The sequence below is a fragment of the Saccopteryx leptura genome, chromosome 8 (assembly GCF_036850995.1).
Source record: "Saccopteryx leptura isolate mSacLep1 chromosome 8, mSacLep1_pri_phased_curated, whole genome shotgun sequence".
NCBI lineage: Eukaryota > Metazoa > Chordata > Mammalia > Chiroptera > Emballonuridae > Saccopteryx > Saccopteryx leptura.
The window spans coordinates 51,062,457-51,078,890 of NC_089510.1; the positions used below are offsets into that span (position 1 = coordinate 51,062,457).

General features: G+C 35.9%; 1 protein-coding gene across 1 annotated transcript in view; it reads left to right on the forward strand.

Annotated features, from left to right (window-relative positions):
- Nucleotides 1-12,836, forward strand: part of EAF2 (ELL associated factor 2) — a 40,524-nt gene extending 27,688 nt beyond the window's left edge. Inside the window, exon 6 of the mRNA XM_066347281.1 lies at nt 12,669-12,836. Coding sequence (XP_066203378.1) covers nt 12,669-12,715 — 47 coding nt within the window. The 3' untranslated portion in view covers nt 12,716-12,836. The remainder of the gene's footprint in view (nt 1-12,668) is intronic.
- Nucleotides 12,837-16,434: the final 3,598 nt, after the last annotated feature.

Consider the following 16,434-nt stretch of genomic DNA (forward strand, 5'->3'; position numbering starts at 1 on the left):
CAGCCACAATCCCTGTTGGGTTTTACAGCCAGAAATTATAAGGACTTCTCCTATTAGCGCTGGAATCCTGGGCTGGAAGCCCTGGTATGGGGCTGTGGCTTCTTGCTTCCCAGAGGAACCTCTGCAGCTGAGCTGTCCCTCTCAATTTTAAACTGCCACACTTGGGTGTGAGACCAGCCCATTCTTTTTTATTTTTAAGTGAGAGGAGGGGAGACAGGGAGACAGTCTTCCACCGGCATCCCAACTGGGATCCACCTGGCAGTCTGGGGCTGATGCTCGAATCATCCAAGCCATCCTCAGTGCCTAAGGCCGATGCTCAGACCAACTGAGCCACTGGCTGCAGGAGGGGAAGAGGGAGAGAAGGGACAGAGGGAGGGAGAGAGAAGATGTTCAACTTTCATGTTTGCCCTGATCAGGGATTGAACCCGGGACTTCCGCACACCAGACCAACACTATCCATTGAGCCAAACGGCCAGGCCTAAGACCAGCCCATTCTGCTTCTCTGCCTCTCCTACCAATCTCACTGTGGCTTCTTTAAATCCCTAGTTGTAGGACATCCATCCAGCTAGATTTCAGGTGGTTCTGAATGATGATTGTTCTGCAGTTTAGTTGTAATTTTGATGTGGCTATGGGAGGATTCGAGTACCATGTGCTCGAAGGCTGTGCTCTTGCCTGGAAGCCATTAATTTCTTTCTTTTTTCTCTCTTTTCCTAGATAATCTCCATATATCTGTTTCAATCAATAGATAATTTGTAAATTTGCATCTCTGATTTAGACCTATGAGCTCTATCTAGATCCATAAGTCCAATATCATCTTTTAGCAAAAGACATTTCAAATTTCTTTTGTCTAAAATCAATTTAAAATATTTGAGCATATTTCTTCTCTTTTTAAAAAAAAAAATTATTTATTGATTTTAGTGAGAGAGGCAAGGAGAGAGACAGGAATATCAATATGTTCCTGATGTGCCCTGGACAGGGATCAAACTGGCAACCACTGTGCTTCAGGACGATGCTCTAACCAACCGAGATATCTGGTCAGGGCTCATGTTTCTTCTTAGTAAGAGACAGGATTCCTCTAATTTTGCCAATCAGAAACCTGATTGTATTCAAGGGTTGATTTCTTTTCTTTCTTTATAGTATAGTCAGTCCTTCACCAAGTCCTGCTTATTTTACTTCCTTAATATTTCTCAAATTCACCTACTTTTCTGCATTGCTACCACTATTACTCTAGTTAAATGTACCATTATTTCCTGCCTTAACTATGCAATAACTTCCTAATTGGTTTACCCCATATTTACTCAAACCCATTTTTTATCTATTGTGTACATTGCAGCCATATTGATCTTTTCATAATTCAACTATGTCATCTCTTCTGCTTTAAAATCTGTAAGAGCTTATAATTCTTTTAGGATAGCAACAAAATGCCTTACCATAATAGCCTTGCTCTTTTGTATTATAGCAACATTTGCCTTCTTTTGCCACTTCACTCAAATCCTTTCACCCTCCTCAGTACCCTAATAAATGCTGTCCATTTATCCAGAAACTCTTCCTTCTTTTTATGTAATTAACTTTTTCTCCTTTAGATTACAATTCAAAATTTATATTATCAAGAAAGCCTACTTCTACCTTCCTGACACAGTCCAATCCCTCTTTTTATACAGCTTCAGAGTAATATTATCTTTATATCAAATATAATAATTATAAATTTATATTTATTTGTATAATATACTTTATTCCAAAGTATAAGCTGCAGGAAGACAGTTTATTTTTGTTTACCATTGAATGCTAGAACCTATTGCAGTACCTGATACATAGTAGATGCTCAATAAATACTTTTTAATAAATCCATGCAGCCCTGGCCGGTTGGCTCAGCGGTAGAGCGTCGGCCTAGCATGCGGAGGACCCGGGTTCGATTCCCGGCCAGGGCACACAGGAGAAGCGCCCATTTGCTTCTCCACCCCTCCGCCGTGCTTTCCTCTCTGTCTCTCTCGTCCCCTCCCGCAGCCAAGGCTCCATTGGAGCAAAGATGGCCCGGGCGCTGGGGATGGCTCTGTGGCCTCTGCCCCAGGCGCTAGAGTGGCTCTGGTCGCGGCATGGCGACGCCCAGGATGGGCATAGCATCGCCCCCTGGTGGGCAGAGCGTCGCCCATGGTGGGCGTGCCGGGTGGATCCCGGTCGGGCGCATGCGGGAGTTTGTCTGACTGTCTCTCCCTGTTTCCAGCTTCAGAAAAATGAAAACAAACAAACAAACAAAAAAAAAACCCAAAAAATAAATAAATAAATAAATCCATGCAGGTTGATACTCTGGGGGAAAATGGGACTTTCTATATATTTAAAACTAATCTCACTGTGTAATTAATAATGATAAAGTAAGCAGCCAGGAAAGAGAGACTAACTATAGCCTAATAATGGAATTAAACAAAAAAGGAGCCAAGGCTGGTAGCAGAGGGAGTAACGCTATGAATTAATTAGGGATAAGGAAAGGTGTTTTGAACTCCTATTAATTTATATCTTTAATGCTGTTACTCCAAATTTGAGTGCTAAAATTAGAGCATCTGATTTCTTGAATGTCCAAATAATAGCAACAGGTTTAATTCACTAAGAAGATAAACACTTATGAATTGATATTCAATATTCAATTTACCACGTATGTACCATATGTATTAAAATATGAAGTTATATGTGTGTGTGTATATAAAACAAAAATGAACAGAAATAGGAGAAATTAACAAGTTTTTATGTTAGTAGAAGATTAATGTATCTAATCAATCAGACAAAATATAGTAAGGGTATATAAAATCTTTCAACAACATAATTAACATACTTATTCTAACAGTAATTAAAGAATTCTACAATACAGAAATGTGAAATGGGACTTTGTTAAGTTATATATAAAATGTAGAAATTAATTTCTACTAGATTAAGAAAACATTTCAGGAATTCATATTTTATATGACTATAATACAATAAAATATAAATAATTGACACAAAGTTCATTTAAAATACATGCTTAGAAACTTCAAAGCATATGCCTAATAACGTACATGTTAAAGGGAAGCTATAATGAAATTACAAAATATTTATAATTAAGCAGTATCAAAAATAATATATCTCTACAGTTTTGGAATGCAGCCAACATGATACTTGTAAGGAAATGTATAGCCTCAAAAATTTTTTTTAATTGAAAATAAATAAGTAAAAATTTCATTTTGAGGAACTAGAAGAATAATAACATCTTGAAGTAGAAAAAGAAAGTAATATAGATTAGATATTAAATTAATGTAATAGAATATAAAGAAACATTAGAGGGTAAACAAAACCAGAAGTAATTTCTTTGAAAACTAGTAGGAAAGACCAACCTCAAACAAGGTCTGCTGAAGAAAAAGAAAAGGCACAAATAAACAATATTAGGAATGAAAAAGTGGTTAGAATTATAGATCTAAGAATGCTTTTATTTTTTAAGTTATGAGAATTTTGTTAAAATTTTATCCCAATAAATTTAGCACAGAAGTAGATGATTTTCTAGAAAAAGTACAATTTATCAAATAAAGAGATAATGGAAAGCCTGAGGAACTAACGTCTTTCTTTCCACCCTACTTCTGTGTCCCAAGATGCTGGTAAACTGAAGATAGTTTCACAGATGAATTTTAACAAATTCAAGGAACAAATAATTCTTCTACACACTATTTCAGTACAGAAAAGTAGGGAAATTGACCCAATTCCTTTATAATTCTAGGATAATTTTATATCAAAACTGCACTGGAGCAAGACAGAAAGCAATATGAATCAAAATGAATCAATTTCATTTAAGAACATGGATGCAAAATTACTAAATAAAATATAAACAAATTGAATAACCAGTGTACTTAAGCAAGCTAAGTCATGACCATTATCACAGAATTTTAAAAAGTGTTCAGTGTCTGAAACAGTATCAATATAATTCACCATATTAACAGATTATTGGAGTAAAGCCATATAATCATTTCAACAAATTTGAATTTGACAAAATTTAAAATTAATTTTAAAACTTTTACCAAAGATTGACTATAAGGGAATTTCCTTAACCGTAAAAGTTAACTATAAAAAAGCAAAACTACTGACAACATTATGGTAATAGACTCTAGAAGCATTCCCACTAAAGTTAGGAAGAAGACAAGGACTAATATCATGATTTCTATTCAACATTGTACTGAGCAGTCTAGCAAATGCAATAAAAAAAAAGTAAAAGAAATGAGATACTGGCATCCCCTGAGTTATGAATGAAATAGGTTCAGTAGGTTTTAAAATGTTTAAGTATTTATATGCACAGAAAGGTAAAAATAAATACTTTGTTAAGACAAACATCTAAGTTGCATTTAATAGGTAAAATGTACCTGTTCCAGCTTACATATAAACTCAACTTAAGAAAAAACCTACAGAACCTGTCTCATTCAAACCTGGGGACTACGTATATAAGAATTGGAAACAATAAATAAAATGCTCCTTATTTATAGACAATATAATTTTCTACATAGAAAGTCCAAGAGAATCAACATATTATAGAAATAATGAATTTGGAAAGATTGTGGATAAAAAATTACAGGTAAAAGTCAGTAGTGATGTGTTATACCTCTAATAACCACTTGGGATTTCTTTAAAAAAATAATGAATTTATTTTTCTCAATATATCTTATACAGACTGAAAGTTTCCTATTAAGAAGAAATAACCACTTGAAATTTCTTTTAAAAAAAAGAGTGAATTTTTTTTTCTCAATATATTTTATCCAAACTGGAGGTTTCCTTAGTAAGAGGAAATAAACCCTCTCTTATTGTTATTGCAATCATCCCATTTCTCAACCTTATAAAACCCAGTATCCTCTTTTATAAGAAAAATTTTAAGTCCCCTTTACTGTTTTAAAATGATTTTTATAGCTTAGGTACATACATCTTTGAAAATAATTAATGTAATATTAAGACAAAATAAAAATAATTTATAGTAAACTAATATGTATCCACTCTTTAAAAATATTCAGGCATGGCTACACCAGAAGACATAACCAAGTAGCCATATGTTTATACTGTACTGACTTTTAGTCAATAAATTGGAAATTAAGAGCACAACATTAAATTTGTCAATAATTTTTATATAATGTGTTGTAATAAGTACTGGAAAAGTATATACCTGTACATATATATTCATAGATTTGCATGTACAGACAAGTATTGAGGTGCTGTATTGTTGACCCAAAGATGTGAGCACCATTGAGATCACTAATGTGTTTTCCCAAATAATTAAAGAAAAGAAAATCTTTGTATGGTTCTAAGAAAAAGTATCCTTTCAGTTTACATGATACTTACATCCTTGTACATTTAAATGAATTTTAAATCTGTACAAAAGAATACTTTCAGTTTTAAAATAAAAGAATACTGGCCCTGTCTGGTTGGCTCAGCCGTAGAGCATAGACTTCCAGCATGTGGAAGTCCCAGGTTTGATTCCTGGCCAGGGCACACAGGAGAAGTGCCCATCTGCTTCTCCACCCTTCCCCCTCTCCTTCCTCTCTGTTTCTTACCCTCCCACAGCCAGGGCTCCATTGGAGCAAAGTTGGCCCCAGGCGCTGAGGATGGCTCCATGGCCTCCGCCTCAGGTGCTAGAATGGCTCCGGCTGCAATGGAGCAATGCCCCAGATGGGCAGAGCATCGCCCCCTGGTAGGCATGCCAAGTGGATCCCAGTCGGGTGCATGTGGGAGTCTGACTGTCTCTCCACTTCTAACTTTGGAAAAATACAAAAAAAAAAAAAAAAAGAAGAAGAAGACTTCCAGTTTATAAAAAATACAATTAAGTTATGGTTTTAAAATTATAAACAAGTCTTACAAGTACGTGAATATCCCACTGGATTCAAGTTTTATAGAATGTGCAAGACATCTTCATTGCATAAGACTGGTCCCAGCATTGCAAGACATTTATCATCCCTAAATTTTCCTCCCACTAAATGCCACTGGCAATCTGCAAATCATCTGGATAAGCAACCCCTCATGTAAATTTCTATAACATCTCCCAGGGGGAAGTATTGATCTAATTGAAAACCATTGATTTGGTGGCTTAATGCATTTGCTGTGGGCAAACTCTTTTATTTAAATCATAATTACCATTTTAATTGAAAATGTATTGCCAGCCTGACCTGTGATGGCGCAGTGGACACTGAGGTCGTTAGTTGGAATCCCTGGGTTTGCTCGGTCAAGGTACATATGGGAGTTGATGCTTCTTGCTCCTCCCCTATCTTCTCTCCCTTTGTGTGTGTGTGTGTGTGTGTGTGTGTCCTCTCTAAAATGAAAAATTAAAATCTTTAAGAAAAAAAGCTATATTACCAAATCTCATATATTCAAAACTGTATGAACATTTTAACAACATGCTAATACTATGCATATAACCTCTATAGCAGGGGTCCCCAAACTATGGCCCACGGGCCACATGCGGCCCCCTGAGGCCATTTATCCGGCCCCCGCCGCACTTCTGGAAGGGTACCTCTTTCATTGGTGGTCAGTGAGAGGAGCATAGTTCCCATTGAAATATTGGTCAGTTTGTTGATTTAAATTTACTTGTTCTTTATTTTAAATATTGTATTTGTTCCCATTTTGTTTTTTTACTTTAAAATAAGATATGTGCAGTGTGCATAGGAATTTGTTCATAGTTTTTTTTATAGTCTGGCCCTCCAACGGTCTGAGAGACAGTGAACTGGCCCCCTGTGTAAAAAGTTTGGGGATCCCTGCTCTATAGCATTGTTTTTAAACTGCCAACCATGGACTGGTGCCATTCCACAAAAGAGTTAACCACCCACCTTGATGTTGTATGAAAATTAACCACTGGTTTAAAAACCACTGCTTTATAGCAGGAATCTAGTAAGAAAAGTTGAACTCAGGATGTTTGGGTTAGTGTCACTTGAGAAACTCATATTACAGGCGTATCAAGTTTACCATTCTTAATCCATTCAGTAGTTGTATAATAAGTGGAAATTTAAGTCTTAAAAATGATAAAATGGTAATCATGGGAACCAGATGCTCAGAAGAAGCTTTAGAAGATCTCTTTATCAAATGATGTGATCAGTTCTGGAGTTCAGGTAATAGACTGAGATACCTTACAGCAATTGTATATTGCTTAAAAACTATACCTCTTAAACTGGGAATTAACTTGAAAATAATGCCAGCTTTTGTTGATTGTGATAGAGTTAAGAAAAATAAGAATATTTTTAGCCATTTTAATTTACTACCCAAATGATTTTATCTAGTCCCATAGCTTCAAATAAACCCTTACAATCACTGATTCCCAAATCTTTTTATTATTTTTAAATTTTATTTAGTAAATTGACTTTAACATGGTGACATTGATCAATAAGAATACATAGGTTTCAGGTGAACATTTCTATAGTACTGTATTTGAACTGTTGATTATGTTGTATACCCAACCCCCAAAGTCAAATCATTTTCTGTCACCTAATATTTGTCCCTGTTTACACCCTTCACCCATGCCCTCCCCCTCCCTTCTCCCCTATGTCCCTTTCTGATAACCACTTCACTTTTATATATGTACATGAGTCTCAGTTTTATGCCCCACCTATGTGTGAAATCATACAGTTCTTACCTTTTTCTGATTTACTTATTTCACTCAGTATAATGTTTTCAGGGTCCATCCATGTTGTCATAAATGATACTATCAGTTTCTTATGGCTGCGTAGTATTCCATTGTGTACCACATATATATACCACATCTTCTTTATCCAATCTTCTATCAAGGGACACTTTGTTTCCACATCTTGGCCACTGTGAATAAGGCTGGGATGAACATGGGGGTGCACTTGTCTTTACGTACCAATGTTTTTGAGTTTTGGGAGTAGATACCAGTAGAGGGATTGCTGGGTCATATGATAGTTCTATTCTTAATTTTTTGAGGAACCACCATACTTTCTTCCATAATGGTTGTACTAATTTGCATTCCTACCAGTAGTGAATGAGGGTTGCTTTTACTCCACAGCCTCTCCAACACTTGGTATTACCTGTCTTGTTGATAATAGCCAATCTAACAGGTGTGAGGTGGTATCTCATTGTAGTTTTTATTTATATTTCTTGAATAGCTGGTGAAGATGAGCATTTTTTCATTACCTGTTGACAATTTGTATGTCTTCTTGGGAGAAGTGCCTGTTCACTTTTTCCCCTCCCTTTTAAAATTGGATTGTTTGCTTGTTTGTTGATGAGCTTTGTGAGTTCTTTATGTTTTGGATATTAACCTCTTATCGGAGCTGTTGTTTGAAAATATCATCTCCCATTTAGTTGGCTGCCTATGTGTTTTGTTGTCAGTTTCTTTTCTGTGCAGAAGCTTTTTCGTTTATATATATAATCTCATTTATTTATTTTTACCTTTACTTCCTTTGCCTTTGGGGTCAAATACATAAATTGTTCTCTATGGCCAAGGTCCATTAGCTTGTTTGGTGGACCATACTTCTTTACCCTGTTTCTTCTTTTTCTCAGCTGTGTGTTTCAGTACTGGATTTTTCATGAGTGTTTACCATTAAGTTATTAAGAGAAAAATGTTCATATATACAAGAGTCCTTTGTCTTAGGAGTGCTTCTGTACTCCATCCTCCTTTGCAAGTGCAGATGTTTATCTTCTCCCTTTTTATTTTATTGTTGTCACAGATTATCCTTGTTTTTATTTTGACCTTGTTGGAGTTTTTACTTGTAGTTTTGATCTGTTTTGTTCTTTATATCTGGTCAGATAACCCCCATGAGTATTTCCAGCAGTGGGGGTTTTCTGGTGATAAATTTTCTCAGCTTCTATATGTCTGTAAAATTTATTTCTCCTTCATATTTGAAGGAAAACTTTGATATACTATTCTTGGCTGGTGATTTCTCTCTTTCATTACTTTGAATGCTTGGGTCCATTCTCTTGGGTCCAAACTCTGCTTGTAGAGTTTCTTCTGAGAAGTCTGATGATAACCTAATGGGTTTCCCTTGATATGTTATGTTCTTCTTCTTCCTAGCTGCCTTGAGAATTCTTTCTTTGTCATTGATTTTTTACAGTTTTATTATGCTGTGCTTTGGAGTAGGTCTGTTTGGGTTGAGGTAACTCAGAGTTCTGTTTGCTTCCTGGACTCGAGGCTCCAACTCTTTCCATAGGCGTGGGAAATTCTCACTTATTACTTGTTTGAATAGGCTCTCCATTTCCTTCTTCCTCTCTTCTTCTTCAGATATACCCATTATTCTTAAATGCTCTTCCTGATGGATTCTGACAATTCTTGTAGAGCTCTCTCAGTTTTTTTAACTCATGAGTCTCTTTCCTCTCTGTACCATCTTTAATTGCCTGTCTTTGATGTCACTGATTCTTTCCTCTATCTGGCTTGTTCTGTTAGCTAAACTTGCTACATCAGTCTTCAATTCATTTATTGAGTTCCTCATCTCTGTTTTAAAATTTTCAATCTCCTTGGTGAGTTATTCATTTTGTTTATTAATTTGTTTTCTAATCTCATTAAGTTGCTTCTTGATGTATTCTCACATCTCGTTGAGTATTTTCAGAACTTCAATTTTGAATACTCTATCATTTATCTCTAAGGCTTCCATGTGATTTAGATTTTTTTTTCCTGGAAATTTTTTATTTTCTTTCTGAACTACATCTCTGTCTTATGTATCCATGGTATTCAATTTGTTCTTCCTTGATGTCATTTAAGAGTGGTATTGTTAATAACCCTAACAGAAAAACAATGAAAAAAGTACAATACAAAATGCAAAAATTTTAAAAATTATGACTAGAAAAGCCACAGAAAAAAAGATCAAAAGCCAATAAAAAATCAAAAGAAAATGCCCATTAAAAATAAGAAAAAAATATAAAAATTAAAGAGTATAAAAGAAAAAATAAGAAAAAAGGGAAAATGGGAGGAAAGAAAAAATTAATTTTGGTTTTGAGAAGTTTCTTTCAGTGTCACTTTATTACAGCCTTTAGGTCTGTGAAGTTCCTATGTTGTCCTCAACGGAGATATTGCTATCGCAGTGATGTAGATGGGGCTGCAGTCATGTTGGTTAGGGCATGTTGTGAGGGCTTTAAGGCTTCGGCCTTACAGCTTTGGCTTTATGGCTTCAGCTTTCTGGCTTTATGGCTCTAGCAATGGCAATCTCAGGCTTCCAGTTGCTCCTTCCCACGTCTCAACACACCTTGGGACCAGACATGGAGCACCTCTATTTTTCAGGGGAGATAGTGGCTCTGGGGAGCTTGCTGTGGAGTTTCTCTGCCATTCTCCTTATCGCGAGGTGAGGGAGGCAGGATCTTGGAGGCAGGGGGGTCGCACTTTAGCTTTCTCTGTCTCTGCCAAGTGTGGCTGCAGGCAGACCACAGGAAAACTGGCTGTGACCCTATGCTCTGGCCACTTTGGTTTTTTCCCCTTCTGCCCCTCTATGTCACTGTTCCTCCCAGCAAAAGGAGCTCCAGTCATTCTGAGTTTCCCTCTCTGTACTCCTCAGACAGAATCCAGCGAGCCCAAACTTCCCTTTTCCCTATAGTCCAGCAGAGAGAGAAACCCAGTCACTCCTGGTTTATTTCCTCCCCTCTTGAAAGCCCACTACGAATGTGTTTTATCTCCCACCCCCTCTTTTCACCCCAAGCCACCTTTAGTCCATTTGGTATGTGGTTCTTTCAAGTGCTCCTGTGAGCCTAGCTGGGGTCCCTTTGCTGCATTATAGATGTTCACTTTGTTGAAATGTCAAGGGAAGAGATCAGGAGTATCTCTCATGCTGCCATTACTCTGACATCATCTCCCTCAAATCTTTTATTTCAAGCTCTAGCCTCTACCTTGAGCTCCAAACTTGTATCCAATTGCCTATATCAGTGGTTGGCAAACTCATTCATCAACAGAGCCAAATATCAACAATACAATGATTGAAATTTCTTTTGAGAGCCAAATTTTTTAAACTTAAATTATATAGATAGGTACATTCCTTATCGAGGTAGCACCTGCATGTGGTATTTTGTGGAAGAGCCACAACCAAGGGACCAAAGAGCCACATGTGGCTCGCGAGCTGCAGTTTGCTGACCAAAGGCCTATACCATATATATTTAAATATTTACTAGATATCTCAAATGTAACATGTTGAAATTGACCTTGTGATTTTTCTAACATAATTTTGTTCTTTTAGTGTTTTTTCATCTCTGTAAATAATACAATCATTTATACAGTTATTTTTTTTTCATTTATGCAGTTATTTAGACTAGAAATTTGGGCTTATTCTTTATGTTTTGCTTTCTCTCATGCCTTATTAATCTAGTGCTTTTGATGATCCTGTAAGCTCTACCTTCAAATTATATTATAAATCTGCCCATTAGCACCACTTCCATCTGAACCACTGGAGTCAAAGCCAGTATTTTTTATTTTTGTGACAGAGAGACAGATAGGGACAGACAGACATGAAGGGAGAGCAATGAGAAGCATCAGTTCCCCATTGAGGCACCTTAGTTGTTCATTGATTGCTTTTTCATATATGCCTTGACCTGGGTGGGGGGGGCTACAGCAGACCGAGTCACTCCATGTGACCTTGGGCTCAAGCTGGTGAGCCTTGCTCAAACCAGATGAGCCTGCGCTCAAGCTGGCGACCTCAGGGTTTCGAACCTGTGTCCTCTGTGTCCCAGTCCAACACTCTATCCACTGCACCAACGCCTGGTCAGGCAAAGCTGGCATTATTTCTTATGTGAGAAACTGCAATCACTTCTTAACTACTCTCTCTGACTCCATGTTTCTTCCACACTATTATAGTTTAGTCCCTGATATACAGTAGTGTCCAATTCAGTTGCTTTCTTAATATTTTCCAATGAATTACCATTTCAAATAAAATTCAAAGTTTTTACCATGACCTAGATGGTCTTCTGGATAGCTTTCTGACCTCATTTCTTATCATTCTCTTCCTCATTCATTTCATTCCATCCACAATGACCTTCTTATAGTTAGAACTTCTACCTTGGGACATTTGTATGTGCTCGTCCCTGAGCCTGGATAGTTACTCCTGTCCATATTTTCATGACTTTATTTTCACATCTTGATCTCTGTTCAAATGTCACCCTTCAAGGAGGCTTTCCCAACTATTCTATCTAAAATAGCACTTCTTTCCATTCTCTTCATACCTATCTTTTTTCATAGTATTTATCCCTACTTGGCATTATGTCATATATTTGTTTATTGTTTGTTTTCTTCACTGGAATGTAAATTTCATGGCCATAATCATATGAATGAATTACAAAAGGAATCAATGATGGGTTACTTTTAACAAACACTAATGATTTTGACAACATTTCAAGTAAAAAATTATATAATTTTTTTTTATTCTTTGAAATGATAGTCTGATCTTCTAAACCACTTATCTCTCATTTCCTGATGGAATTAAATCAGTGCAATAAAAATAAGGGTGATGTTGGTAGGTGAAATAAGACTGAAGTAGATGCCAGATGATAAAACTATGCTGAAGAGTCATGGGGTGTTTTTTAGTATTAATTATTTGAATTACTAATGATGTGACAAAATTGTATGATAAGCAGTCTATTAATGACAAATTGTTGTTTAAACAGGATAACATGGGACTTTTGTATAATATTTGTTATAAAAAATAAATATATTAAAAAATAAATATTAATTACTACAGTTTTGCCATTTTTTATTTTAGGAAATGATTTGCAGCTGAGTGAATCAGGAAGTGACACTGATGACTGAAGAGACATTCAGCTATACATATAAAATTTACAAGACATGTGATAATTTATTTGATATTAAGAATAAAAATTCCTAGGACTGAGAAAAATGTATCTTAACTTTAAATGATAAAAGAAATTAAATTGTTTCAGAATTTTCAGTTTATGTTACATTTTTTTATCCTTTGTGCGTACCAGCATTTTCATGTGTGTTTTCATTTCATCTTCAAAATTTTTTTGAAGTTTTAAAGAGGAGGAAACAGACTCGGAGGTTAAACTTGCCCACACATATTCCACATATTGTTAGTTAACGAGTGGCAGGTCAGGTGTTCTAGTTTTCAAGTTCAGTGCTCTGTTTTATCACATGGTTATCTCCAACTGTGCAATGTCAAAACTATAGATTTGTAATACTGTGAATTTCATTATAGCTCTGAACCTTTTCTATCTCATATTCCTTAAATTTTTGTTGAAAATATATTGTTAGCAAAATTAAGTTATAATTTAGGGTAAAGTGAAGCTAAATAATTGTGGGGGGGGGTTTGATTTTTTAAATTTATTTTTATTTATTCATTTTAGAGAAGAGAGAGATAGAGAGGGGGGGGGAGGAGCAGGAAGCTTCAACTTCCATATGTGCCTTGACTGGGCAAGCCCAGGGTTTTGAACCAGCGACCTCAGCATTCCAGGTTGACGCTTGATCCACTGCACCACCACAGGTCAGACAATAATTGTTTTAATGAAACAACTATTATCTTAATATTTTTCATTATTTTAGTATTTTTAAGAGAAAAATAAGCAGATAAGTGTTGAGATAATATTTATATCTAATATTTTTAATTTAGACGAAAAGATAAATATTAGATTATAGTTAAAGCCACTGACCAGTAGCAAGGTTTTTTTTTAATTAATAAACTTTATTTTTTAAAGCAATTTTAGGTCCACAACAAAATTGAACAGAAAGTACAGTGAATTTTTATATACTCCCTGTCCCCACTCATGTACAACCTCCCCACTATAAACCCTGACCAGAGTGGTGCATTTTTTACAGTTGATGAACCTCTATTAACATATAGTTTATATTAGAGTTCACGCTTTGTTTTTTATATTCTATAGATTTTGACAAATGTATAATGATGTATCCACCATTATAATATCACACAGAACGGTTTCACTGTCTTGAAAATCCTGTGTTCTGCCTATTCATTCCTCCCCTCCAACCGATATACTACTGATCTTTTTACTCTTTCTTTACTTTTGCCTTTTCCAGCATGTCATATAATTGGAGTTATACAGTATGCAGCCTTTTCAAATTAACTTCTTTCAGGCCCTGACTTTTGCCAAATTTGAATACAATTTATTTTTGTGTGCTGATTTTATAGTCATATACCTGTTAAATACATGTTCTTTTTAAATTCCGTATTTGCCTTTTCTCTGACTATATTAGTACTTATCTTTTTAGAGCATCCGTCTCCTTTCTGTATATGACTGTACATATCTCTCTGCTGTCAAGCATTGAGAACAGAAATGTTTTTACTCTTTCCATTGATATTTTAGACTTTTCTATTTTTATTACCTTTTTGTCTCTGAAGAGTGTGTTGAAATGTATCCAGGAGTTGCTTTTCTCTTTGATCTTTTCCCTTTTATCCTTCTATCTGGTTTCAACTTAGCAAAAATATAGGGTATAAGAGGCATATTGATATGACAGAAAGGCCTCTAGAATAGGCCTTGGAAAGTTGGAGTTCTGGTTCCTGCTCTGTCCTTTCTGAGCTCTTTTGTAATATTCTTCAGGCCAGACTAGGACAGAGACTTTAAAACCAGTGTTCTTTAAATCCATGTCATAAGAATCATCAGAGGTGCTCATTAAAAACACAAGTTCTTAAAGCAGGAGGTATCACACTCCCTAACTTTATACTGCAAATCTATAGTAATCAAAACAGTATTATATTGACAGAAAAACAGATATGCAGACCAATGGAATAGAATTCAGATCCCAGAAATTAATCCACACATATATGGCAACTAATTTTTAACAAAGGAGGCAAGAATATACAATGAAGAAAGGAAAGTTTCTTCAATAAATGAAGGGAAAACTTGGAAACCACATACTAAAGAATGAAACCAGACTGTCATCTGATATCATACACAAAAATTAAGTGAGCCTGACCAGGTGGTGGCGCAGTGAATAGAGCGTCGGACTGGGATGCGGAAGGACCCAGGTTCGAGACCCCGAGGTTGCCAGCTTGAGTGCGGGCTCATCTGGCTTGAGCCAAAAAAAAAAAAAAAAAAAAAAAAAAGCTCACCAGCTTGGACCCAAGGTCGCTGGCTCGAGCAGGGGATTACTAGGTCTGCTGAAGGCCTGCAGTCAAAGCACATATGAGAAAGCAATCAATGAACAACTAAGGAGTCCCAACGAAAAACTGATGATTGATGCTTCTCATCTCTGTCCGTTCCTGTCTGTCTGTTCCTATCTATCCCTCTCTCTGACTCTCTCTCTGTCCCTGTAAAAAAAAAAAATTTTTTTTTAAAAATTAAGTGAATTAAAGACTGGAATATGAGACCTGAAACATAAAATGCATAGAAAAAAACATAGGCACTAAATTTAGGGACTTTGGTCTCAGGGGTTTTTGTGATATTGACCCTAAAGGCAAGGGAAGTAAAAGCAAAAGTAAATGAATAGGACTACATCAAACCAAAGAACTTCTGCATAGCAAAAGAAACCATCAATAAAACAAAATGGCAACAACGAAATGGGGGAAGATATTTGCAAATAATACTACCAATAATGGGCTAATATCCAAAATATATAAAGAACTCATCAGCAATCAAACACACACACAAAAACAATCTGATTAAAGGAATAGGCAGAGGACCTGAACACTTTTCCCAAGAAGACATACACATGGCCAACATTATATATGAAAAAATGCTCAACATCACTAGTAAGGGAAATGCAAATCAAAACCTTACTAATATATCAATTCACACCTGTTAGAATGACTATTATCAATACAAAAAAGTGTTGGAGAGGAGAAAATTTGAAAACACTTATTTGTAAAGATCTATGTTCATTGCAGCATTATTTACAATAGCCAAGACATGGAGACAACCTAATTGTGTTTTGATAGATGATTGGATAGAGCTGTACATATAGACAATGGAATACTACTCAGCCATGAAAAAGATGAAACATTGCTATTTAACAACATGGATAGATCTTGAGATTATTAAGCTAAATAAAATACAATGGAAAAGCACAAAGATTGTATGGTTTCACTCATATGTGGGTATAACACAAAAAGCAATAAGCAAACAAAACAAAAATTCATGAATACAGACAACAGAATGGTAGTAGTCAGAGGGGAAGGAGGCTGGAGAAGAATGAAGAGGGTACAGGAGGTCAAGGTGGGAAGGAGACTAGACTTTCAATGCTGAACACAATAGGGCAGGGGTCGGGAACCTTTTTGGCTGAGAGAGCCATGAACGCCACATATTTTAAAATGTAATTCCATGAGAGCCATACAATGACCCGTGTACGTTACGCATTATCCAATAAAAATTTGGTGTTGTCCCAGAGGACAGCTGTGATTGGCTCCAGCCATCCGCAACCATGAACATGAGCAGTAGGAAATGAATGGATTGTAATACATGAGAATGTTTTATATTTTTAACATTATTTTTTTTATTAAACATTTGTCTGCGAGCCAGATGCAGTCATCAAAAGAACCACATCTGGCTCATGAGCCA